Source organism: Arvicanthis niloticus, chromosome 21 (assembly GCF_011762505.2).
Source record: "Arvicanthis niloticus isolate mArvNil1 chromosome 21, mArvNil1.pat.X, whole genome shotgun sequence".
Taxonomy (NCBI): domain Eukaryota; kingdom Metazoa; phylum Chordata; class Mammalia; order Rodentia; family Muridae; genus Arvicanthis; species Arvicanthis niloticus.
In genome coordinates, this window is record NC_047678.1 from 29,289,229 (window position 1) to 29,316,236 (window position 27,008).

Sequence of the window (27,008 nt, forward strand, 5' to 3'; positions counted from 1 at the left end):
TCAAGAAAAGATGTTCAGGGTATATGCCATCAGATAGTTGGGGGCGGTACCATTTGTCATCATTCGAATTATGCTCACATTGTCACATAATGTTTTTGTATTAGCACTGCCAAAGGAAAAACAAGATGTCAGTACTCAAATGGGAGTGAAGCTTATCAACTGATAATTTGACTGTGGTTTCATCACAGTCCTGAATTTGTTTAAAACTTTTTAATACTTATGTGTCATGTGTGTATGTGTATGTATATGTATGTACTCTTGTGTGTATGTGTACCTGAGTGTGTATATGCCTATGTGTGCATGCCTCTGTGTATGTGTGTCTGTATGTATGTGTGTGTGTCTATGTGTGCCTGTGTGTGTGTGCGAGTGCATGCCTATGCTAATGTGCATGGAGTGGATAGATAATAACTTGTGGGAATCAGTTCTCTCCTAGATTCGCTCACTAGATTCATCAAAAACAAGTTTCTAAAGATGAAACAAAGAACTTGAAATCAGAGGGACATTACACCTGATCTATAGAATGACAGACCCCAATGACAATTGATCTTTCAGCACCGCATAGAAACCAGAAGGACATGGTAGAGCCCTTTTCAAATCCTGAAGGAGTAGAAAGTAATACCAATTTAAGAAAACCAAGACTGAGTGAGAGGGAGAAGGTTCAGGAGTTCAAGGCAAGTCCTGAATACATAAAGTTTTAGGCCAGCCTTAAGTATAGAGCAAGTTTGAGGCCAGTCTTGGGGTATACAAGATGTCTCAAAGCATACATGCACATGCTCGCACACACACACACACACACACACACACACACACACTTTACATAGCCAAGGCCTTCTTGAGCGAAACAACAAAACTAAAGCTATCACAATATCAGATTTTAAAATATATCACAGCAAGCGGTTGTGGTCAAAGCAGAATGAATGATACTGCCATCAAATAGATGAATCAGAGCCTAGGAGAACCTGCACTTTTATTGTTTGGTGATTTTTTTTTTTTTAAGGACAAGGACTAGGCTGTCCAATAAATGGTGTCAGGAAGATTCAAAAGTCATCACTTTCTTATACTTCCCACTACTCAATGATTCAATGATCAATTCATAACACACTGAAGGCAACACTAGACCTGAGACTGGAAAGTCACTAAAAGAGAATCTGTAGAAAAAGCTCCGTGTCTCAGCTCTAGGCAGAAGTTCTTGGCTAGGAACTCTCCAGTACCAGCAAGCAAAGCAGGAATTGGCCAATGGAACAGAATCAAACTAAAAAGTCTCTCCACAGCTTAGTGGAGGAAACAAAACACCAAAACCAACCAACCAACAACAAAACATCAATCAAGAGAAGGATGAGAAACCCCACAGAGTGTGGGGAAAAACTGAAATAAGTTTTCATTGTGTATAGCCCAGATTTGTAATGAATTTGAATGTAGCATAGGCTAGCCTCTAACTTGAGGTAAGTCTTCTGCCTTAGTTTCCTGCATGCTGGGAGTATAGCTGTGTGCCACTATGTTCAAAGGGAGACATAGCTTTAAGTCATACATGTAATATAAATTATACTGGTAAATTGTCATGTGCTATTGGCCCTTGTTGAAAGGGGACTCTGGGTGAAAAACTTCAGTCCCAGGAAGAAACAGGTGGATCTCTGAGTCCAAGGTCAGCCTGATTCCAAGACAGAGGAGACTATACCACACCACAATCACTGAAGGTAACTTGGATGAAGGCAAGTACAACTCAGGAAAATTAGCCAAATGGAAATAATGACAGCTCACTGATGAAGCAACCCAAGTGGGGCCCACACTCAGGAGAACCCATCCTGCCACTGAAGACAAGATATGAGGATGCAGTCCCTCTACTTCTACTGTGGGCCTGAGACTGCTGACATAATAACTCAATCCCAAGAACTAGCAATTCTTTCTTTTCCCTCCTCCCCTCCCTTCATTCCTAATACATAATCTTTCTCTAGAACCCAGGTTGTACTGAGACTCACTATGTAGACCAGGCTGGCCTGGAACCAACAAGAGAGCCTCTGACTCTGCCTCCAGAGTGCTGGCATTAAAGGTGTGTGTTATGCTTAGCCAGTTCCTACTTTTGTTTGTGATGGTTTTACAATTAACCCATCTGGCTGCCAAATTGCCTAAACAGCAGAAGGTGACCTTGAACTTCTGGATCCTCCTCCCTCCACTTAAATATTACACACACACAGAACCATGTCTGATCTGTATGAAGGTCTAAATCTAGTCATACCTTTTTCTCAAAAGTTCATTCTCTTTTAAAAATGCATTTTTACATAGAACTTTTTAAATATGTTTGAATGAACATTAAATGCATTGGTGTGAAGGTGTCAGTCAGATCTCCTGGAACTGGAGTTACAGACACTTGTGAGCTGCCATGTGGATGCTGGAGATTGAATCCAGGTCCTCTGGAAGAGCAGCCAGTGCTCTTAACTGCTGAGCCATCTCTCCAGCCCCAGAAAGGTTTTAAAATTAATGTCCAGTTTAAGTTAAGAAACAGAGCTTACCATTGCCGTGTCCAACATCTGAAGTTTGGCAGCCGATAACACCTCCTGAGCCGCAGGCTTCTTTCCTCCCATGCATATACATCCAATGAGCCATCAAGAAAGGTGACAATGACATAAACAGGGTCCTTCAAAGAACACCCAAATGTGAGTAGGCTGCAGTCAATGTCAGATCAAAAGACAGAAAGAAGGGCTAGGAGATGGTCCATCAGGTAAAGGCACTTGCTGAGCAAGCCTGGTGCTCTGACCATGTAAAGGTGGAAAGAGAGAGACTAACTCCAGGAAGTCGGCCTCTGGCCTCTGCACGTGCTCACACTCGTGCCAATGCACACACACACCCCATCTGTATGAAGTTTCAAAAAATGTAAATCTATTTTAGTTAAAACCCACTGGAGGGGAAATATTCCAAACGTACCACCCATAGTCTCAAGATCTCTTCTGGGTAGTACTGAAATCTCTGTAGATGGTTGCCCTCCATGCTAAAGAGCAAGAGAGAGGATACAGTTGAACAGACAATCACGTTCTTATCACTGACTCCCATCCATTCTGGGAACTCTCCGTAATCTTGGAACACAAAATATGCGACCAAATATCCTGTTCCAAAGAAACACAAAATACACAGACAATTTTTCAATCATTTAATTAAGAGCAAAATCTTCAGCAGTTAAGAGCACTGACTGCTCTTCCAGAGGTCCTGAGTTCAATCCCCAATAACCACATGATGGCTCGCAACCATCTGTAATGGGATCTGATGCCCTCTTCTGGTGTGTCTGAAGACAGCAACAGTGTACTCACATTAAGTAAATGAATACTTTTAAAAAAGTAAGAGCAAAACCCTAAATGCTTACTGAAAAACATATCCACACTTCCATGGAGTGTTAATATGATAGAGACAATGAAAACAGTCCATTGGTCTGACAAGTCCATGTCCTTGGCCACGAAAAGGCAGGCTGTGACACAGGGACGGTATGGACAGTCAGTAACTCAAGCATTGGAAAAGACAACTGTACTGGAAAGGACAGTAGAGCCCAGTCCCTAATACAGGATGGAAATGGAAACATGTCTGCCCAAGAAAACCATGGCTCAGTAGTGTAGTGACCATCAAACAGGCACAAGTTCACTTCTGACCAAGGAGCCTGCTGCTCCCTTTACTGAAACATCATCATGAGGTAATCCACAATCCCAGCAGAGTCCAGTGGATCTCCAAGTTCGAGGCGAGCCTGGTCTACAGAGCAAGTTACAGAGCAAGTTCCAGGTTATTCATGGCTATGCAATGAAACCCTGTATGGAATGACTAAAAATATAAAAGAATGACAAACATTTATAGTTTATGGGGAACACTTGTGGGAGACACAGGAGAAATCAATTTTTTTCTTTGGTTTTTCTTATTTGGTTTTTCAAGACAGGATTTCTCTGTGTAGCCTGGCTGTCCTGGAACTCACTCTGTAGACCAGGCTGGCCTGAACTCAGAAATCTGCCTGCCTCTGCCTCCCAAGTGCTAGGATTAAAGGTGTGCATCACCACTGCCTGGACAGGATTCCTTTTAAAATTGTCTTTAAATTATTACATTTGTGAAGGAATTCATGCCACAAGCACATATATTGGGGTCAGGGGACAACTTGAGGGATTTGGTTTCTCTCCTCCATCATGTGGTACTCCGGGAATTGAACTAGGTTGTCAGGCTTGGTAGTTAAGTGTCTCTCTCCTTTAAGCCAGTGCTTCTCAACCTTTCTAATGCTTCCCATTGAACTTTAACACAGTTCTCATGTAGTACTGAGGGTCACCCCAGCCACTAAGTTACTGTCATTGATACTTCATAACAGTAATTTTGCTACTGTTATGGATTATGATTTAAGTATTTTGAAGAGAGAGGTTTGCCATAGGGGTCACGACCCATAGGCAGAGAGCCACTGCTCTAAGCCATTTTGCCACCCCATAATACAGTTAGTTATTGCTTGTCCTTTGGGTTTTGTTTTTTTGTTTTTTTTTTGTTTTTTGTTTTTTGTTTTTTGTTTTTTTTTTTTTGAGACAAGGTCTCACTATGTATCCCTGGCTAACCTTGTACTCACTGTATAGATCAGGAACCTGGAACCCAGAGAGATCTGCCTGTCTCTCCTTCTAAACGCTGTGATTAAATGTATGTATTACAATGCTTGCACTTTTATTTTTATTATTTTTTAACTTTATCAATGTGAGGGTGTATGTGTGTGTGTGTACACGTATGCATTGGTATATGTATGCATGTGTACATGCTAAACCATCTTGTCAGCTCCATCTTTTTCTTTTGCAAGACAGCACCCTCTATGATGCTTCCTGAACCAGTTTCCTGATTTGGAGCATGTGCCAGCATGTCTGACCCGAGAATTTTCTAAGGTTTACCTTTAACTGTTAGTTGGTTCCCAATCTCTTCCAGCTTCATATCAAATGTGGAAAATTTTGTGGCTTGTTTGGGGCCTCTTCTGGCCATCAGGGTTATCCTGTCTTCCCTTCTTGGGGTCCAGCAGGCTCCTTGGCATAATGAGAAGGAGAGAATGGTAGACACAGGGGCGGAGAATTCTGATGTCCTCAGTAAGCTGCTCAGGAAATATACCTGCAGAGAGTATGGCCCAGTGCAATCAATGAGGAGTAACACCTCTGCAGCCTGGCACATGTGCACTCCAGACAAGGGGCTTTTGAAAGAAACCCAGGAGTGGCTGCATCTGTTCTTTACCCAGCACAGGGTGGAACAGTCATTGCTCTCATTCAGGGTTGAAATAACTCACTGTCTTCCTGCCCCTCCCATAACATTCAGAGACAGAATGGAGTCCCTGACCCAGGTCAAAGGGCGCCTCGGTCACCCTACTGTAATGGACTCATCAGGCAGAGATTGGTTAAGTACATTTTCCCTGTGCAGAGGACTAGTCCAGGGCTGTTCTGGATTTTTTTTTTTTAAATGAGGCATTGAGACTGTCTTCTGTAACCCAGGTTGCTTTGAAAGTATTTTGATGCATAAAACCAAGTCAATATTCTTGGGCCCCCAAGAAGTACTTGGCCTCTGAGTGGACCATCTCTCTCACAGTACCTAAGAACCAGGCACCAGAGAGCTGGCAGTTAAGAGAGAAGGCAGTATATAAAGCACTGGGTATGGTAGCACTTATGTGAAATGTGTCATGGGGTGGGTAGGCGTGTCAGCCAGTGATAGAAAACTGCTTCCAGTTCCGGACCAGCAAAGACTTCTGGGACTGTTATGTCACCTGCCTTTGTCCTTTGGCTGAGCCACATTTCAAGGACACTTCACTAATAGACATTTACCATTGTGGTCGGTCACGTGACTGCTTCCAAGCACATTACTATTTCCTGACTATAGGAATGGCTTTCCTTATGATAGGGCCTAGGAGGGCAGGAGTGATCTGCCTGAACCTCCCTGAGGTCTGGACCTTCCCACCATCTCCACCTTCACCCTGGAGTTGCTAGAACAGACCTACCTGTGGTGAGATATGTGGGTGTTTCTTACTCACAAAGACCCATTTCCTCTGAGGAGAGCAGTAGAGTTGGTTAATACCATATTGGAATACATGGACTTTGGAAATGAGGTGTAAGTCGGGAATCCTAAAGATGTAGAGGTCACCACCAGTATCACCTGCCTGAAATCAGAGCACCGGCACCCGGTCAGTGGGAAAAGGTTAAGCATGGAGGAGGCAGTGTTATCTGCTCTAAAATACACCACTGTGTCTTTAAGTCCAGTAACAAGAGATCCAAAGCTCTGAGCAGCCTGTGTCACAGAGCATCTGGGATGATCATGGAAGAAGACTCACTAGACCTGGGGGGAGATGACTAAGTGGGTAATTGTGCAGAAAGTCAGAGACAAGGGGGAGTTCAATCCTAGGCCTCCAATGGCTTTTTTCTGACCTCCAAGCATGCACGTGATACATAGACACACATGCAGGCAAAATATTCACATGCAAAATAATTTTTTTCCTTTTGCGTTTTTTTGAGACAGGATTTCAGGATTTCTCTGTGTAGTCCTGGCTATCCCAGACTCACTCTGTTGACCAGACTGGTCTCAAACTTTAGAAATTCACCTGCATCTATGGCATACACCATGCCTTGCAGGATTTTTTTTTTTTTTTAAAGAAACTTTTATAGGACAAGGTAGCCTATTATCTTCAATCCCGACACTCAGAAGTTCCACGCGCCTCCCGTGTCCCCTCCTCCCGCGAACAAGGACACATGAGACAGTATTCAGGTATTACCACAGACGAGGCTTTACTCTGCATCAGCAGACGTGGAAAGATGCGGAAGGGCCAAAGACAGGAAGAGGCACAGCTTAAATACACCCTAGAGTGACGTATTCACTTCTGATTGGCTGTTCACTCATCACCCAATATTACACCTCGGGATTGGCCAGTGACTTTGGCGTGCTTTCTGCCTTTGCAGCTGTGCAGTTAATTGTTTACTAATGGAGAGGACACGATGTCCGAGCCATCTTGGAATGGTGAATGTATAACCGCTGACCACGGCTTCTTACAAGTCTAAACTCAGAGAGTTAGACCACCCTAGTCTACGCAGTGAGTTCTAGGCCAGCCAGGACCATATCATGAGATTCTGCCTCAAACACATGAGGTAGGGTATGTGTAAAGATTTTCCAAGAGGTAAAACCCTCCTCCCCAGGACTCGCTGGGACGTCAGCGTTATCCTTTTTTCCTCAATATTGTTCATATTTTCTCTCTATTGTCTCTACCCAAATTCATGGATTCAGCAATAATAGACATTTCAAAGGCAAGAAGATATAAAACCACGTAGAAAGATTGTGTGAACAGCCTGCTGATGCTGGCTGGTCAGGTTTGGGTGCGTGTCTCAGAGTCACATTGGAATTCCTAAGCGTTCCTAAATCATGTTGTCAAATTGTCCAGTCTCAGGAGTCCTGGGCCCAGTACAGGACACCTGCTGTATATAGGGACTGGTACCAAGGACTATCGAGTGCAGAAAGACGATTGACTCTTGGCTTTGACCATAGCTTTAAATAAAAGGGTGGAAAATAAGAAAGAATAGGATGGAATCTTGAATAAAACAGTGAAAGAGCATTATTCTTTGCACCTTGAATGTAGAATTTGTTTTTATTCCATACTTCTGCTGGCAAACATGACTGTTAAAATGATGTATTTATATATGTAATAATTTAGAAATTCCATTTTATAGTTTTGCTATTCTAAGGTGAAATAATGAATTTAATAATTTGGGAGTTGGGACATACTGTATTCTAATGGAGGTGTCAGGTCTGAGTCCTCCAAAAATTAAAAAAAAATCTGTTTTTTTTTAAATCTGATTTTTAGCTCTTAAAACCCATCATCACTTAGACTTCCAATGCTAATTAAAATTCTTTTACTTTTAAATTAAAATCACCAATGCTTTGAGGGACTTCTTAGAAAATGCGGTGTTGGGTATTAACTTTCACAGATCTGAGCAGTGTTAGTATCTATCTGGCAAGAGTTGGAAAGATCAATGGAAAGCTAAATATTTTAAATTTAACACAAATATACTTCTTTTTGATTAAGAAAATGAATTAGATTTTTCAAAGAAAAAAAAAGAAAAATTGTGTGTGTGTGTATGTGTGTTATATGCATATTTATGTGTTTATATGTAGATTTCATACCAGGGCATACATGGAAACCAGAGAAGGATGCCAGGTATCCTGTTATCCTCTTCTCCTGATTTCCTGAGAGTCTCTTATTGAGCCTGGACTTAGGCTGGCTTGGCTAGCAGCCTTCTAGTCCCAGTGACCCTTGTGTTTCCATCCCCTACACTACTGGGGTTATAGGCACCTTTAGCCACAGCTCACTTTTTATGTGAGTGTCAGGGATTTGAACTCAGGTCTTCATGCTTGCAAAGCCAACACTACTACCTAATGAACCATCTCTCCCCAGTTCCCAGGAAAGAATTTTGAAATGATAGTTTAAAGAGAATGGCTTAAATGTACATGAAGTAGGTCAAAGGCTAAGAGATGGCCATGTTTTTGGTATACTGTGATTGACTCTTAGGGTTTGCAGAGACTCCAAGATGGCAAGTTAAGATTTGACAGTAATGGGACCTCAAGTTGGCAAGTGTTTTGTTCTGTGTGGCTATTCCAGATTTGGGGGTCACTTACCAAGACAATCGGGCCATCCTTTGTAAATACAGCTTCCAGTGATTCACAGGGAAAGAGCAGCCTGTTAGTCGCCAGAGCTTCTGTTTTGTGACAGTCCCACAGTTTGATAGTTTGTTCTATATCTACAGTGACTGCAATGTGCATCTCAGGGAGGGTCGTCAACATCTTGATGTAGGTGGGCTGTTCTGGGCTGACCCAGGTCATCACACCCTGGGGAACAAGAGCATCATCATGTCTGAGCACCTCTAGTTCAGCTGCTTTCACCCACCAGCTTTATGTGAAAGCCTCCTCCACTCTGGAACCCCTTCTTACTTACAAGAAAAGAGCATGGAAGTTCTAAGCATCCCTCATTGGATATGGGAGCACATGATTAGAATCCCAGCCCAGCGAGGCAGAGGCAGAAAGGTCACTAGAAGCCTGAGGCCAGTCTGGTCTGCAATGCCAAGTTGCAGGACACTTGGAACTACATTACAAGACTATCTCAAAAAAAAAAAAAAAAAAGAAAAAGAAAGAAAGAAAGAAAAAGAAAAAAGAAAAAGAAACACAGGGTTGGAGAGATAGCTCAGCATTTAAGACCACCAGCTGTTCTTAACCAAAGGACCTGGGTTCAATTCCCAGCACACATGGCAGCTCATAACTGTCTGTAACTCCAGTTCCTGGGGACATGACACCCTCACAGGGACATACATGCAGGCAGAAATACATATGTACATAGAAATAAAAAGAAACACAAAGAAGGAAAACAAACATCTGGAATATTATGGCAGGAGTCGACAGGAAACAGGACACATACATTGTGCTCAGACACAAGCACACATTCACTATTCAGGACAGAAAGAACATGGCTGTCACATGGCTCACCAGGGAAGGGCACTTGCCACTAAACCTGATGACAGGGCTTCAATCCTCAGGAACCACATGGAAGGGAGACCTAACTCCCACAAACATGTATGAAGAACAATCAGCAGTCCTGTGCTCAACGCCATTTCACCTTCACTAACAGTGCAAGCAGGGAGCATGTGCCTATTGTCACTTCTGGTGGGGCTAGATTTGTTGTTGTTGTTGTTTTAGAGACAGGGTCACTCTATACCCCTGGCTTTCCTGGAACTCACTATGTAAACCAAGCTGGCTTTAAACTCACTGGCCTCTGCCTCCCGAGTACTGGAGTCAATGCTTCTGGCAGTATTACCTTTTATAACACATGAAACAAACCTATTTACAATGAATCAATTCCAAAACTGGTTATTGTATCATCAATTCTTATACATTGTAAATGGGAAAGCAGGTTCTTTTCCAGGCTTTTCTTTATCTTTTTTTTTTTTTTTTTTTTTTTAAATTAAGGTGCTAGCTAGAGAGATGGCTCAGTGGTTAAGAGAACGGACTATTCCTTCAGAGGTCCTGAGTTCCATTCCCAGAAACCACATGGTGACTCACAACCATCTGTAATGGGATCTGATGCCATCTTTGGGCATGTAGATACATACATGCAGATACAGCAAATAAAATAAATAAGTCTTTTATTTAAATCACTCACACACTCACACAGACTCACACTCAGACACACACTCAGATACACACACACACACACTCACACACATACTCACTCCACTAGCAGAGCATCAATAACAAAAAGCCAAAAGCATAATTAAATTTAGTAAAATATTAGAGGCAGCAATCAATATAGCCATTTCTAAGCCCTAGCTCCATTTGCATGAAAATTATTAATTACCTCTCCTTCCCTCTAACTGTGATCTCCCCTTTGAGTCAATCTTGCCTCCTTTGAAAGGCAACCTGGTGAAGTCCTTGTCACCATGGAGCACAAGACTCAGTCTCACAAGGTTGAGGTCCAGCTCCACTCCGTGCTCCCTCTGCTCCATTGTGGTAAGATGAGAATGAACCACAGGATCCTACCTAGCACTTAGCCACACCTTGTTCTGTTAGGTCCTGCGGAGAGGCACTCCAAACCCTAGTAGACACTATCAGAGAAAGAATCACGTGGAGAACAGCTCTGTCAATTGCTCCAAATGCACCCAAGAGTGTACAGCTCCACTGTGCTCCCCAGGCAAAGATTGGAGGCCCATTCTCCTAGTGCCACAGCCAATGAGAGGGCATGGCCAGCTCTCCTTATGCCCTCATGGCCAGCTCTCCTGACTACCACAGGTAGTGAATTGAGGGAGGGCATCACCCCCACATCCATGCCAGCAGATTGCCTCTAAGCACATCTGTAGATATTTCTCTAATTAATCATCAGTGTGGAAGGACTCAGCCCACTGTCGGCAGTGCCACTGCCAGGCTGGTGGTCCTGGGTGGTATAAGAAAGCTAACTGAGCAAGCCATGGAGAGCAAGCCATAAAGAATGACCAATCCTCCATGGTCTCTGCTTCAGTTTCTGTCTGAGCCTCCTCTGATGAACTCACCTCTGAGTTCATTCCTCCAAGTTAGTTTTGGTCATGGCCTTTTAACACAGCAAAAGAAAGCACAAACACACAAACGTGTGGCAAACTATACTATGTGGTAAATGTTGGTTCTCAAGACTCTCCAAATATCCAGAAATGACATCAAGCTGGATTGTTGGATTTCTGACTGTTAGATAAAAGCCATGGTTCCTCAGGAACTTCTGAAAAAAATTCTAATCTGCCAAAAGGTATCTTTAGCCTTGTTTTTGCTACTGTTATTAATTTACAATGTACTCTCTTTACTTACTAGATACATCCTAGAACAAGTAAACACAGATTGTCTTACTCCAATATACTTAATACATACTGGCTCTCGTTCCTGTCAGAAATCTGCTAAATGTAATGTTCAATGTTACTATGGTAACTATGTTACTAGGATTTTCTAATGTTAAAGCTTACTAGGATAGACAGAGACTACCAAATCCTGACAGTGAACCCCCAACTCCCAAGATCTCTGAGTGATACGGGCACAGTGACAACAAGACTGCCTAGATTGTGATATGAGAACTACTGAGAAACACTGCTCCATTGCCTTGCCTACAGCTTACAACCATCTGCAACTACAGTTTTAAGGGCCTTGACACCCTCTTGTGACTTCCACAGGCAGCAGACACACGTGCATCACACACACACACACACACACACACACACACACACACACACATATGCATAGAAAACACTCATATAAAACAAATCTATACCTGGATGGTCTGCTCCTGTGTGGAAACCATAACCTGAGACATCCTGAGGGGCCACTGAACTCAGAGCAGCAAACACCATATCCCGAGACACATTCTAGATGAGCAACTGAACTCAGAGCTGCGGGCACCCATATCCTGAGACATCATTGATGAGCCATTATACTCAGAGCAGTGGACACCTAGCTAGTCTGCTACCGGGAAGACACCTTATCCTGAGACATACAGAGGAGACACTGCACCCAGAGCAGTGGACACCTAGCTGGTCTTCTACCGTGAAGACACCATATCCTGAGACATCCTAGAGGAGCCAATGTACTCAGAGCAACTGGAGCTCAGGATCACAGAGACATCTGGACCCTGAGGAGTTCAGATACAAGCAAGATAACTGGAAAGGCAGGCTCCAGTCAGAGACAGTGGGTGCAGGTAGCACTAGAGTTAACCACATGGTGAAAGGCAAGTGCAAGAACATAAGCAGCAGAATCCAAAGTTACTTGGCATCATCAGAACCCAGTTCTCCCACCATAGCAAGCCCTGAACACCCCATCACACTGGAAAAGCAGGATTCAGAATTAAAATCACTTCTCATGACAAGGATAGAGGACTTTAAGAAGGACATAAATAACACTCTCAAAGAATTTGAGAACACAGGTAAACAGGTAGAAGCCCTTAAAGAGGAAACACAAAAATCCCTTAAAGAATTGCAAGAAAACACAACCAAACAGGTGAAGGAATTAAACAAAACCATCCAGGATCTAAAAATGGAAGTAGAATCTATAAAGAAATCACAAAGGGACAATACCCTGGAGATAGAAAACCTAGGAAAAAGATCAGGAGTCATATATGCAAGCATCACCAACAGAATACAAGAGATAGAAGAGAGAATCCCATGTGCAGAAGATACTATGGAAAACATTGAAACAACTGTCAAAGAAAATGCAAAATGCAAAAAGCTACTAACCCACATCATCCAGGGAATCCAGGGCACAATGAGAAGGCCAAACCTAAGGATAATAGGTATAGATGAGGGTGAAGACTCCCAACTTAAAGGGCCAGTAAATATCTTCACCACATTATAGAGGAAAACTTTCCTAACATACAGAAAGACATGTCCATAAATATACAAGAAGCCTACAGAACTCCAAATAGTTTAGACCAGAAAAGAAATACCTCCTGTCACATAATAATCAAAACATCAAATGTACAAAACAAAGAAAAAATACTAAAAGTAGTAAGGGAAAAGGGTAAAGTAACATATAAAGGCAGACCTACAAAAATTACACCAGACTTCTCACCAGAGAATATAAGAGCCAGAAGATCCTGGCCTGATATCATACAGACCCTAAGAGAACACAAATGCCAGCCCAGACTACTATACCCAGCAAAACTCTCAATCACTATTCATGGAGAAACCAAGATATTCCATGACAAAACCAAATATCTTACCACAAATCCAGCACTTCAAAGGATAATTGGCAGAAAACTCCAACACAAGGAGGGAAACTACAACCTAGAAAAAGCAAGAAAGTAATCTTCCAACAACCCCAAAAGAAGATAGCTACACAAACATAATTCGACCTTTAATAACAAGAATAACAGGAAGCAACAATCATTTTTCCTTAATATCTCTTAATATCAATGGACTCAATTCTTCAATAAAAAGACATAGACTATCAGACTGGATACATAAACAGGACCCAGCATTTTGCTGCATACAGGAAACGCACCTCTGTGACAAAGACAGACACTACCTCAGAGTAAAAGGATGGAAAACAATCTTCCAAGCAAATGGCCCCAAGAAACAAGCTGGAGTAGTGATTCTAATACCAAATAAAATTGATTTTCAACCAAAAGTAATCAAAAAAGATAAGGAAGGACACTTCATACTTATCAAAGGAAAAATGTACCAAGATGAACTCTCAATTTTGAACATCTATGCCCCAAATGCAAGGGCACCCACATACATAGAAGAAACTTTACTAAACCTCAAAGCATATATTACACCTCACACAGTAATAGTGGGGGATTTTAACACCCCACTCTCAGCAATGGACAGATCATGGGAACAAAAACTAAACAGAGCCACAATGAAACTTACAGAAGTTATGAACCAATTGGATTTAACTGATATCTATAGAACATTTCATCCTAAAACAAAAGAATATACCCGTTTCTCAGTACCTCATGGTACCTTCTCAAAAATAGACCATATAATTGGTCACAAAACAAGCCTCAACAGATAACAAAAAGATTGAAATTGCCGGGCAGTGGTGGCGCACGCCTTTAATCCCAGCACTTCGGAGGCAGAGGCAGGCGGATTTCTGAGTTCGAGGCCAGCCTGGTCTACAGAGTGAGTTCCAGGACAGCCAAGGCTATACAGAAAAACTCTGTCTCAAAAAAACAAAAAACAAAAAAAAAACAAAAACAAAAACAAAAAAAAAAAAAGATTGAAATTATCCCTTGTACCCTATCAGACCACCATGGACTAAAGCTGGTCTTTAATAATGAAAAAAACAACAGAAAGCCCACATACACGTGGAAACTGAACAATGCTCTACTCAATGATGACTTGGTCAAGGAAGAAGTAAAGAAAGAAATGAAAGACTTTTTAGAATTAAATGAAAATGAGGACACATCATACCAAAACTTGTGGGACTCCATGAAAGCAGTACTAAGAGGAAAACTCATAGCTCTAAGTGCCTACAAAAAGAAACTGGAAAGAGCATACACTAACAACTTTACAGCACACCTGAAAGTGTTAGAACAAAAAGAAGCTAATATACCCAAGAGGAGTAGATGGCAGGAAATAATCAAACTCAGAGCTGAAATCAACCAAGTAGAAACAGAAAGAACTATACAAAATATCAACAATACCAGGAGCTGGTTCTTTGAGAAAATCAATAAGATAGATAAACCCTTAGCCAGACTAACCAAAGGGCACAGAGACAGTATCCAAATTAATAAAATCAGAACTGAAAAGGGAGACATAACAACAGAAACTGAGGAAATTAAAAAAATTGTCAGATCCTACTACAAAGGCCTATACTCAACAAAATTGGAAAATCTGGATGAAATGGACAATTTTCTAGACAGATACCAGGTACCAAAATTAAATCAGGAACAGATAAACCATCTAAACAGTCCCATAACCCCTAAAGAAATAGAAGTAGTTGTTAAAAGTCTCCCCAACAAAAAAAAAAAGTCCAGGACCAGATGGTTTTAGTGCAGAATTCTTTCAGATCTTCAAGCAAGACCTCTAATACCAATTCTCTTCAAACTATTCCATAGAGTAGAAACAGAAGGAATACTACCCAATTCATTCTATGAAGCTACAATTATGCTCATACCTAAACCTCACAAAGACCGAACAAAGAAAGAGAACTCCAGACCAATCTCTTTTATGAATATTGATGCAAAGATACTCAATAAAATTCTCACAAACCAAATCCAAGAACACATCAAAACAATCATCCATCATGATCAAGTAGGCTTTACTCCAGGAATGCAGGGATGGTTCAATATTCAGAAATCCATCAATGTAATCCACTACACAAATTAACTCAAAGAAAAAAAGCCACATAATCATCTCACTAGATGCTGAGAAAGCATTTGACAAAATTCAACATCTCTTCATGATAAAAGTCTTGGAAAGATCAGGAATTCAAGGCCCATACCTAAACATAGTAAAAGCAATATACAGCAAGCCAGTAGCCAATATCAAACTAAATGGAGAGAAACTTGAAGCAATCCCACTAAGATCAGGGACTAGACAAGGCTGCCCACTCTTACCCTACCTATTCAGTATAGTACTGGAAGTTCTAGCCAGAGCAATTAGATAACAAAAGAAATCAAAGAAATACAAATAGGAAAGGAAGAAGTCAAAATTTCACTATTTGCAGATGATATGATAGTATACTTAAGTGACCCTAAAACTTCCACCAGAGACCTCCTAAACCTGATAAACAACTTCAGCAAAGTGGCTGGATATAAAGTCAACTCAAACAAATCAGTAGCCATCCTCTACTCAAAGGATAAACAGGTTGAGAAAGAAATTAGGGGAATGACACCCTTCACAATAGTCACAAATAATATAAAATATCTTGGAGTGAATCTAACCAAGCAAGTGAAAGATCTGTATGACAAGAACTTCAAGTCTCTGAAGAAAGAAATAGAAGAAGATCTCAGAAGATGGAAAGATTTCCTATCCTCCTGGATTGACAAGATTAATTTAGTGAAAATGGCCATCTTGCCAAAAACAATCTAGAGATTCAATCCCCATCAAAATTCCAAATCAATTCTTCATAAAGATAGAAAGAGCAATTTGCAAATTCATTTGGAAGAACAAAAAACCTAGAATAATGAGAACTATTCTCAACAATAAAAGAACTTCTGGAGGAATCACCATCCCTGACCTCAACATATACTATAGGGCAATAGTAATAAAAACTGCATGGTATTGGTACAGAGACAGGCAGGAAGATCAATGGAATAGAACTGAAGATCCAGAAATGAACCCACACACCTATGGTCACTTGATCTTTGACAAAGGAGCTAAAACCATCCAGTGGGAAAAGGACAGTGTTTTCAACAAATGGTGCTGGCTCACCTGGAGGTCAGCATGTAGAAGAATGCAAATCAATCCATTCTTATCCCCTTGTACAAAGCTCAAGTCCAAGTGGATAAAGGACCTTCACACAAAACCAGATACACTGAAACTAATAGAAGAGAAGGTGGGGAAGACCCTTGAATACCTAGGCACAGGGGAAAAGTTCCTGAACAGAACACCAATGGCTTATGCTCTAAGATCAAGAAATGACAAATGGGACCTCATAAAATTGTAAAGCTTCTGTAAGGCAAAGGACATTGTTACTAAGACAAAACGGCAACCAACAGATTGGGAATAGATCATTACCAATCCTACATCCGATAGAGGGCTAATATTTAATATATACAAAGAACTCAAGAAATTATACTCCAGACAATCAAATAACTCTATTAAAAAATGAGGTACAGGTTCCTTCTGGTCTGGGCCAGAGCACTGAGCAGATCTTGGGTGGCAGCTCTGTCCCCAAACTCCAAGAACCCAGAGGAAGCAGGGATCCCAGGCGCTTGAACTCAGGCAGTATCTTAGGTAAGCAGACAGCAGGGCCCGCCCTAAACAGGGAGTAACTGGGAACCAAAAGGACCCAGGAAGTCACTCCCAGCCCAGAACACTGGTTTCTTCCCGTCTGGGCCAGAGCACTGAGCAGATCTTGGGTGACAGCTCTGTCCCCAACCTCCAAGAACCCAGAGGAAGTAGGGATCCCAGGTGCTCTAACTTGGACAGTGTCTTAGAAACTAGTTCTCAGATCTGAGGCCTGGATCAGACCTCTGCCAGGTCTGCTGTTGTGTGGACCCCGGATTCCACCTGAGACATACTGGAAGGTCCACTCAATGCAGAGCCACAGAAGAACAAATGAACTCAGAGCTTCAGACAACATATCCTGAGATATTCTAGAGGAGACACTGCACCCAGAACAGCAGACACCTAGCTGGACTACTACCTTGGAGGCACCATATCCTGAGGCATCCTAGAGGTACCACTGTAATCAGTGCAGCTGGAAAAGATCACAGAGACATCTGGACCCCTAGGAGATCAGACACAAGCTAGATAACTGGAAAGACAGGCTTCAGTCAGAGACAGAAAGTACAGGCAGCACTAGAGTTAACCAGATGTCAAAAGGCAAGAGCAAGAATGTAAGCAACAGAAACCAAGGTTACATGGCATCATCAGAACCCAGCTCCCCCATCAGAGCACGCCCTGAACACCCCCATCACACCAGAAAAGCAGGAATCAGAATTAAAATCACTTCTCATGATGATGATAGAGGGCTTTAAGAAAGACATAAATAACACTCTCAAAGAACTTAAGGAGAGCACTGGTAGACAGATAGAAACCTTTAAAGAGGAAACACAAAAATCCCTTAAGGAATTGCAAGAAAAGGCAACCAAACAGGAAAAGGAATTAAACAGAACCATGCAGGATCTAAAAATGGAAGTAGAAACAATAAAGAAATCACAAAGGGACAATACCCTGGAGATAGAAAACCTAAAAAAAAAAGATCAGGAGTCATAGACACAAGTATCACCAACAGAATATAAGAGATGGAAGTGAGAATCTCATGTGCAGAAGATACCATGGAAAACATTGACACAACTGTCAAAGAAAATGCGAAATACAAAAAGCTACTAACCCAAAATATACAAGAAATCCAAGACACAATGAGAAGGCCAAACCTAAGGATAATAGGTATAGATGAGGGGGAAGACACCCAACTTAAAGGACCAGTAAATATCCTCAACAAAATTATAGAGGAAAACTTCCCTAACCAAAAGAAAGAGATGTCCATAAATATACAAGAAGCCTACAGAACTCCAAATAGTTTAGACCAGAAAAGAAATACTTCCCGCCATATAATAGTCAAAACATCAAATGTACAAAACAAAGAAAAAAATACTAAAAGCAGTAAGGGAAAAAGGCAAAGTAACATATAAAGGCAGACCTATAAGAATTACTCCAGACTTCTCACCAGAGACCATAAAAGCCAGAAGATCCTGGCCTGATATCATACAGACCCTAAGAGAACACAAATGCCAGCCCAGACTACTATATCCAGCAAAACTGTCAATCATTATTGATGGAGAAACCAAAATATTCCATGACAAATCCAAATTTACACAGTATCTCAACACAAATCCAGCACTTCAAAGAATAATTGGTGCGAAACTCCAACACAAGGAGGGAAACTACAGCCTAGAAAAAGCAAGAAAGTAATCTTCCAAAAACCCCAAAAGAAGATAGTTATACAAACATATCTCCACGGATGTTAGCCCAAAAGCTTGGATTATCGAAGACTCAACCCACAGACCACATGAAGCTCATGAAGAAGGAAGACCAAGAGGGGATGCCTCAGTTCTACTTAGAACGTGAAACAAAAATGCTCAAGGGAGCAAATAGGGAAACAAAACATGGAACAGAAACTGAAGGAGGGGCCATCAGGAGACCATTCCACCTGGGTATTCACCCCATGTACAGCCACCTAGTCTAAACACTGTTGTGGATGGCTGGAAGTGCATAATGTGAGGAACATGATATAGCTGTCTCCTTAGAGGTCAGCCAAAAACTAACACACTCAGAGGACAATGTTCACAATTAACCACTGATATGATCAGGGGTTTCCCAATGGAGAACTTAGTGAGAGGACTGAAGGAGCAGAAAGGGTTACTGACCCCAGGTGGAAAGCAACAATACCAAATAACCAGAGCCCCCTCGGGTCTAAACCACCAGCCTGGGAACACATAGGGAGGTACCCAATACTCCAGAGGTATATGTAGGGGAGGATGGCCTTGTCGGACATAGGTGGGAGAGGAGTTTCTTGGTCCCATAAAAAAAATGAACACACAGTGTGGGGGGGGATGTGAGGGCGGGGAGGGGATAGTGAGGGGGGGTAGGTGCGGTCACTGCCTCATAGAAGCATGAGGAGGGGGATGGGATAGGAGGTTTCTGGGTGGTGGAAGGAAGCAGGCTAAGGGGATAAAATCTGAAATGTAAATACTACAACCAATTTTAACAAGCGGGAAAAAAAAAGTCTTCAGAACCAATATCTTAAAAAAAAAAAATGTCAGCCCCCTGGGGGTGGGAAATTTTTTTTTTCTCTTGATACTAAAACTTGTTCTGAGAATTGTATATTGCAGAATACACAGCCTTGTTGTATCTACTCATCAAGCATACTGAGCAGACCTGCCCAAACCTCTGATGTCCTGGAATTCCACCTGGATTCAGTGAAGACACAGCATCAGAGGCTTATCAACTTACTCTTCCCCCCACCCCTCTTCTAAAATCTCAACGCCCTTAATCAGCTTGAAGAAGTTAAAGGAGAGTCAGCGCCCCTATTCCCTGAGCTTGGGGACTAATGTGGTTAATAATGGTCTGTCTTTCTAGGGACAAGTCGTGGTTTTGTTGGAACAGGGGGGATTAGATAGGACTTATTGCATAGCCATAACCTATTGGTAGAAATCTGTATAATTATTATCAAGATGAAGTTATAATTTCTTAAATGGTACAAAATTTACTTTGATCTCAAATTTAAGGTGTTCATTGGTACGAGCCTCTTATTAATATAAAAATGAGATGAATATTGATACGCTCATGGGCATTGTGCCTGTATAACACATTTAGGAATACAATGCCTAGACCCAGCCCTTTTTTAACTTTTTTAACTGATTTGGGACGGTTAACCTATGAGTTAAGGGACTATAGCAAATTCATATTTTTGAGTTTATTGTTAGTGTTTTTTCCATATTTTATTTAGAAATAGCTGAGAGGAGTGAACAGACAACAGTCCAGGTTACCTTACATGGATAGTTGGTTTTCAAAACATCAGAAGTCCATAGAACTGACGCTACAAATATTTATATATTAATGTTCATATTGATTAGAGACCTGTCTGCTCCTGACAGCCTCCTGTCATGGATTCTAAGAAGAAATTGAGCATCCTTGGAGTTACTCCAGTTGTGTGGTAACAGCCACTAGGCAAGAATTGCCTCTCTCCATCTACAGACAAATTACTGTCCAGAAAAGGACACACATGCAGAATAGTCAACTGATTATATCTGCCTAGACAGAGTAATCAGTCCTTAATAATCCTGCATCACCAAGGTCTGTCAGATGATTCTGGGCCAGAAGGCTGAAGATTTGATGCTCCAACATTCGGTAGTATAGGGGCTTTTCAGGTGTTCAGAGGGCTCTATAAATTGGCTAAGTTTTAGAAGCTATGCTTTGTGCTTCCCACAATTATAGTTAACTCAGTCATTCTGGATTTCGGACGGGGTTGAAAACTTATAGCTATTTACTGTAAGAGAAAAGATTTGAGTGGATGGTCGTCAGCTGACATTCATCCTAAAGCCAGGTTCAGAACTAAATGTTTTAGTTAGGATAGATGACAGAGGTGCTGGTTAGTCAACAAAATGATGGACTGGGTATTAGGACTATCTTGTACCTCACTGGTACAAATTGGCATAATTATGCTTTAATTGTATTTTGAGAGAAAAGTTTCATTTTAACAGGAAGGGTGATATGTAGGAGGAGCTAAGGTAGGAGGAGTACTGAGAGGAAGAAAAGGTGTAAGAAGAGGAGAAGAAGAAGGAGAGGAGAAGCTAGGTGATGAAAGAGAGAAAGAGGGGGGAGACAGGGAGGCAGATATTCATGTATCTCCACCAGTCAAAGATAGTTGTTATATCTAGGTTGGTCAGTGGGTTACACCTCTGATTGAACAATTCCAAACTTATAACGCTTATGATTAACATTATTTTAAAAAAATGTATAAATGCAAAAAGGAAAAGGGGGCATGGGATAGGGGTTTTCTAAGGGGGGGAGAATGGGGAAAGGGGATGGCATCTGAAGTGTAAATAAAATATCTAATAAAAAAAAACAAAGAGAAAAAAAATGAGGTACAGTGCTAAACAAAGAATTCTCAACCGAGGAAACTTGAATGGCCGAGAAGCACCTTAAGAAATGTTCACCATCAGAGCTTGTACAAGAATTGGTCTTCAACCTCTCCATGATTGTTAACCCTACTTCCTTCCATCTTGGGATCATTAATTGGGTTATTTTTGCTTATTTCCTTTGGTCCCTGGGCCTTAAATAGGCTAACTTTGTGAAACAACAGATAGATAATCTGATAGCAAAATCTATTCAGATACATTATCATATGTTAACTATGGAGGACCATGAGACTCTAGATGAGGATGTTACTCTATCCAGGGTGTTCCCAAGTCCCATCTCCACCCAACCTAAAAGAGGGGACTTCCACCCCTAGACCAAGCAGAGAGGGGCCACCCAGAACCCCCTCCATCTGGTGATCTGAATTCTTGCATAGGCTATGAGGCTAAGCACTGCAAGGGGATATAAATAAAAGTTAAAAATATGTTTCTGGGTTCCCTGAGGGACAAGCCTGACTGCATAGGGGTTGATGTCAAAAATATCCCCTCTCCAGGAAAAAGACATTGGGACGGGTATGGCCCTCATGCCTCACTGAACAATGACAGGAGGACTGGAGCCATTACAAGGTCCCCTCTAATTACTGGAGGTAGGCCTCTATCCTTGCCTTGGCAAGATTAGAATCGCCACAGCCCTTCTATACTTGGAGAAGGGAGGAGATGTCAGGGGCAGCCCTGCTAATACACTGAAGGCCTAAAATCAGCCATAAGCCTAAAATCAGCAATAGGCCTGACTTACATGCCTGCTAACACAAAGTCTTGGGTCTCTATGGAAAAAAACACTGAAACAGAGGGCTATAAACTATTGTAAACAGGCAGCTTTTATTGAAATCTACCAGCCTGAGTAGTCATAGACCTTCTAAATAGGCAGCCTTTGGCAGATAGTATCAAATTAGATAAAAACAAGTGAATCATAGGCAGAGTCATAATGACCTGACCCCTGAACCTTCACCCAGCTGATACCCTGTTCTGAAAGATATCTGTACTCCCCCTGAACACCTATGCTCCTGTGTCATCCCCTTCCCCACATCTTGCATTTTTGTGTTTATAACCCCTATGTTAAAAAGTAAAAATTATTATTTGATAAAAAAAAAAGACCACACAGACACACAGTGTACCCCTGGTTCTGCTGACTTAGCTCCTGACAATCTGTTTTATTGTTCTCAGAAACACTTTGAATTATAAAATGTTATTGTGGTTTTTGTTAGTATGCTGGGTAAAATGATTTTTATGGATCTCATTTTAAACTTCAAGGTTTGTAGTGAGTTAAAATGTCCTTTAACATAATTGTGGGTCATATTTATTTTCGTATTGTAAAATGCTAGTTGATCTGTTGAACATTTTAAAAGACTGGATTCCTTTTTGAGAATTTCATATATGAACACTGTATTTGCATAATTTTCCCCTTTCTCTCCTTCCACCCACTTTTCCCAACCCCCCATACTTTTTAAATACATCTTATTATTTAATTATTGTTTATATATGTATACATGTATAAGTATATATGTTTATACAAAGATTGATAAATAAAGTGTTTTGAAAAAAATAAATAAAATTAAAAAAAAAAAAGAAATGCTCACCATCCTTAGTCATCAGGGAAATGCAAATCAAAACAACCCTGAGATACCACCTCACACCAGTCAGAATGGCTAAGATCAAAAACTCAGGTGAGAGTAGATGCTGGTGAGGATGTGGAGAAAGAGGAACACTCCTCCATTGTTGGTGGGATGCAAGCTGGTACAACCACTCTAAAAATCAGTCTGGCGGTTCCTCAGAAAATTGGACATAACAGCTATACCACTCCTGGGCATATATCCAGAAGATGCTCCAACATATAACAAAGACATATGCTCCACTATGTTCATAGCAGCCTTATTTATAATAGCCAGAAGCTGGAAAGAACCCAGATGTCCTTCAACAGAGGAATGGATACAAAAAATGTGGTACATTTACACAATGGAGTATTACTCAGATATTAAAAATAGTGAATTTGAGAAATTCTTAGGTAAATGAATGGATCTAGAAAATATCATCCTGAGTGAGTTAACCCAACCACAAAAGAACACAGATGGTATTTACTCACTGATAAGTGGATATTAGCCCAAAAGCTGAAATAGCCAAGACTCACCTAACAGACCACATGAAGTTCATGAAGAAGACCAAGTGTGGATGCATTGGTCCTACTTAGAAGGAGTAACAAAAATACTCAAGGGAGCAAATATGGAGACTTAGTGTGGGACAGAAAGTGAAGGAAGGGCTGTCTGGAGACCATTCTACTTGGGTATCCATCCCATGTGTAGTCACCAAAGGTAGACACTGATGTGGATGTCAGGAAATGCATGCTGACAAGAGCCTGATATAGCTGTCTCCTTAGAGGTCTGCCAGAGTCTGACATAGTCAGAGGCAGATGCTCAGCTCACCACTGATCTGATCAAGGGTTTCCCAATGGAGAAGTTAGAGAGAAGACTGAAGAAGCTGAAAGGGTTTGTGGCCCCATGAGGAGAGCAACAATACCAACCAACCAGAGCTCCCAGGGTCTAAACCACCAGCCTGGGAGAACAGAGGGAGGGACCCATGACTCCATCTATACATGTAGGGGAGTTTGGCCTTTTTTTGGGAATAGGTGGGAGAGAAGATCCTTGGTCCCATGAAGACTGAACACCTAGAGGTGGAATAATTCAAGGGTGGGGAGGTGGGAGTGGGAGGGTAGGTGGGGGCACATCCTCATAGAAGCATGAGGAGGGGAATGGGATGGGAGGTTCCTGGGTGGTGGGGGGAATGGGGTAAGAGAATAAAATCTGAAATGTAAATATCCAATAAAAAATAAATAAAACAATTAAATGTAAAAAAAAAATAGTAAGAGGGGAAAATCAGGTGTGCTGTGTAAACCTTTGACCCGAGCACATGGGGAAACAAGGTAGGTGGATCTACATGGAGACTTCTAGGACAGTCAGGTCTATACAGAGAGATCCTGTCTCATTATCACCAACAACAAAAAGATGAAATCAGAATTCACATCCAAGTAACTTTTGCTACTTAGGTCAGACTCACCTCGTGAATATCCCAGGTGGAAATCTTGGCTCTGGAACTCAAGATACAGACAACTGATCTGTCTTGTCGGATTCTTGTTAAGCCACGCCCTGAGAGATAACATGCATATCCATGAGTTCCTGCAAGGAAACCCCAACAATATTTGGACACGAGACAGTTGAGGGGCAACTCAAACCACAGAAGGTATGTTTCAGTTTCCTCTACCTTGTAGAAGGCTTGTATAAAAGTTGTGGGAAGGATGAAGCAGACACAGTCAAGCACACTGCAGGTTGGTCATTGGTTCAGATACAGTTACTTTTTAATGTGCTTCTATAGATACAAAATGGGTACTGGGTGCTGGGTCTGGAACTCAGTGGGCAGAGTGCTGGGTTCTGTTCCTAGAGGCCTATAAACCATAACCCAGTTCTCATTTGGAGGCAGAAGGATCAAGGTGATTGATGTTTTCTACATGAAGAATTTGAGGTCAGCCTGTGGTACATGAGATCCTGTCTTGGGAGAAAGAAAGAGAGAAAGAGAGAAAGAGAGAGAGAGAGAGAGAGAGAGAGAGAGAGAGAGAGAGAGAGAGAGAGAGAGAAAAGAAAGAAACAAAAAAAAACAAAGAAAGAAACAAAGAAAGAGAAAAAGAAACAAAAGAAATAAAACAGCCAGATGTCCCAGTCCCAGTGAAGGCAAGCTGCAGATCTTGAGTTTGAGGCCAGTGTCCTCTACAGACCAGGTTCTAGGCTAGCGACAGCAATATAGTTTCAAAACAAACAGAAAAGGTAAGGTTTTTCCCATCAGGAGAACCAATTCCACAAAACCGATTCTGTATGTGTGTCTACATACACACACACAGAGACACACACACACACACACACACACACACACACACACACACACACAGACACACTAAAAATAATGAAAGAAATTTAAAAGTATCTCTCCATCAGAAAGCTGTTCTGAGGAAGTTTGTAGAAAAAAGATAAATACTAAAGCCTCTCTAGGAATTTCCCCATTAAATTCTCTTTATACTCTGGGAAAGGTATGAAGCCTTCAGGGAAAAAGAGGGGCAGGGCTGGTTTTATGATTTTGAGCAACCACTCAGCAGATCACAGAGTGGTTCTATGGCTAGCCTAGCACGGCAGCCCCATCTTATAGTTCCCTTCCTCTTACTGAGTGAGAATGCAGGACTTCAGAGAATGAAAAAAACCAAGTGGGTGTCTCTTCTAGCACACCCAATGCCATACCAGGCTCCACATAAATTTCCTTGTAAGTAAAATCTTCTGGCCTTGCCCGGGACTTGATGTGTTCTTGCCATGTTTGATAAACAAAGAACTGCTTCCATGTCTCTGTACCCAGGAGCTGTAGGGTGACAAGGTCACAGAAGAGCCATCTCTTCACACAGAACTTCCTGCAATGCACAGTTGCAATCTCATCAGGCTGACCCCAGTCACCTCACCTTAGAGCCACAGTTACAGTGAGCACAACTTTTATTCACTAACTATCCTCACACAGCAGAGGCCCAGGTCCAGACTCAGAAGGCCTCCTCTTCCCTTCCTGCCCCATCTCATCCCTTCTTCCCATCCCACCCTGCCCCTCTCCTTACTTCCACAGGATGTCACTGCTTGCAATTGCATTCCAGTCCTATGGGAGAGAAAAGAATCCTTAAATCAACAACAGCCCCCTTCCCCTTGCTCTCAGTTTGGTCTGTGCTGGGCCTACACAGGTTAATCAAGCACAGTCCTAGCTCCCCAGGCCCAGCCAGCCTGGAGAGACCTACCCCAGCAAACACAAGTCACCTTGGGAGGGCTCAGAGGAAGGAGGGCCAGTCTCCACAGGTCTGACAGGGAGTCTCAAGGATGCCACATATAAGCAGCACGTCTCCTCACGGCAGCTTGTTCTTTTCATTTAGCAGAATGTTGTTGTCACTGTTGCTGCTCTGAGATAGGGTGCCTAAGTAGCCTGGGCTGGTTCTAAATTCATGTAATTGAGTATGACCCAAACTCCTGCCATCTTGCTTCCACCTCCCAAGTGCTTCAATTACAGGCATGTGCCACCACTCCTGCCTCATTGAACTGTAGTTGAGGTCTTCAGAGTGGATAATACTAACCCATGAGAATATATATCTGTTTGCTTTTCTGTAGGTTGGCACTCCTGTTGGTCAAGAGAAGCAGCTGAGTTCCTGAGACATTAATGTGTCAGAGCTGAGTAGACAGGTCTGAATGAGGTAAGTTTAAAGAGGGAAGAGAAGGAAGGGAAGGAAGAAAAAAAAGAGAAGGAAGGGAAGGAAAGGAAGGGAGAGAAGGAAGAAGGGAGAGAGAGAAGGGAGAGAGAGAGAAGGGAGAGAAGGAAGAGAAGGGAGAGGAGAGAGAAAAGACATAAGAGAGAGAAGAGAAAAGGGACAGAAGAAAGGGAAGGGAAGGAAGGGAAGGGAGGGAAGGAAGGGAGGAAGGAAGGAAGCCAGGCTGTGTGAGTACAATGCTGGGGTAGCTGAGACTCCAAGACTGAGCGGGAAAGGCCCAGGGCCTTATGATGCACCAGATGGAGAGTTCAGCCAAGGAGCTTTTACCTTGTTCACTTGGGCAGCCTGTAGCAAACTGAAGGCATCCAGATAGGAGAAGATTTTCAGCGATGTCACAGGAGACAAATAGAACTCCAT

The 27,008-nt window shown here is 41.9% G+C and overlaps 1 protein-coding gene across 5 annotated transcripts; it reads right to left on the reverse strand.

Moving 5' to 3' along the window:
* Nucleotides 1–27,008, reverse strand: LOC117693506 (F-box/WD repeat-containing protein 15-like). 5 transcript variants are annotated; one of them, XM_034484202.1, is made up of 12 exons: nucleotides 26,919–27,008; nucleotides 25,956–25,993; nucleotides 25,597–25,760; nucleotides 24,371–24,489; nucleotides 8,629–8,838; nucleotides 5,969–6,127; nucleotides 4,884–5,094; nucleotides 2,920–3,098; nucleotides 2,524–2,632; nucleotides 1,438–1,448; nucleotides 1,195–1,202; nucleotides 1–106 (listed from the first exon to the last, which is right to left on the reverse strand). In XM_034484202.1, the coding sequence occupies exons 1-12, from the start codon at nucleotides 27,006–27,008 to the stop codon at nucleotides 1–3; spliced, it is 1,404 nt and encodes a 467-aa protein (XP_034340093.1). The 5 variants fall into 5 exon arrangements, with proteins under 5 accessions (XP_034340093.1, XP_034340092.1, XP_034340091.1 ...); XM_034484201.1 differs by lacking the exons at nucleotides 1,195–1,202; nucleotides 1,438–1,448 and adding an exon at nucleotides 400–438 and having other exon boundaries at nucleotides 1–97; nucleotides 2,538–2,632; XM_034484200.1 differs by lacking the exons at nucleotides 1,195–1,202; nucleotides 1,438–1,448 and adding an exon at nucleotides 1,768–1,786.

What these genes read in the sequence shown, in the direction of transcription:
- LOC117693506 (XM_034484202.1), bottom strand. Translation starts at nt 27,008, where the DNA reads ATGGAGTTCTATTTGTCTCCTGTGACATCGCTGAAAATCTTCTCCTAT. An exon ending in GGAAATTTATGTGGAGCCTG is followed by an intron (nt 24,490 to 25,596) that starts GTATGGCATTGG and finishes GTTTCCTTGCAG; the next exon opens with GAACTCATGGATATGCATGT. An exon ending in AGATCTTGAGACTATGGGTG is followed by an intron (nt 2,633 to 2,919) that starts GTACGTTTGGAA and finishes TGTTCTTTGAAG; the next exon opens with GACCCTGTTTATGTCATTGT.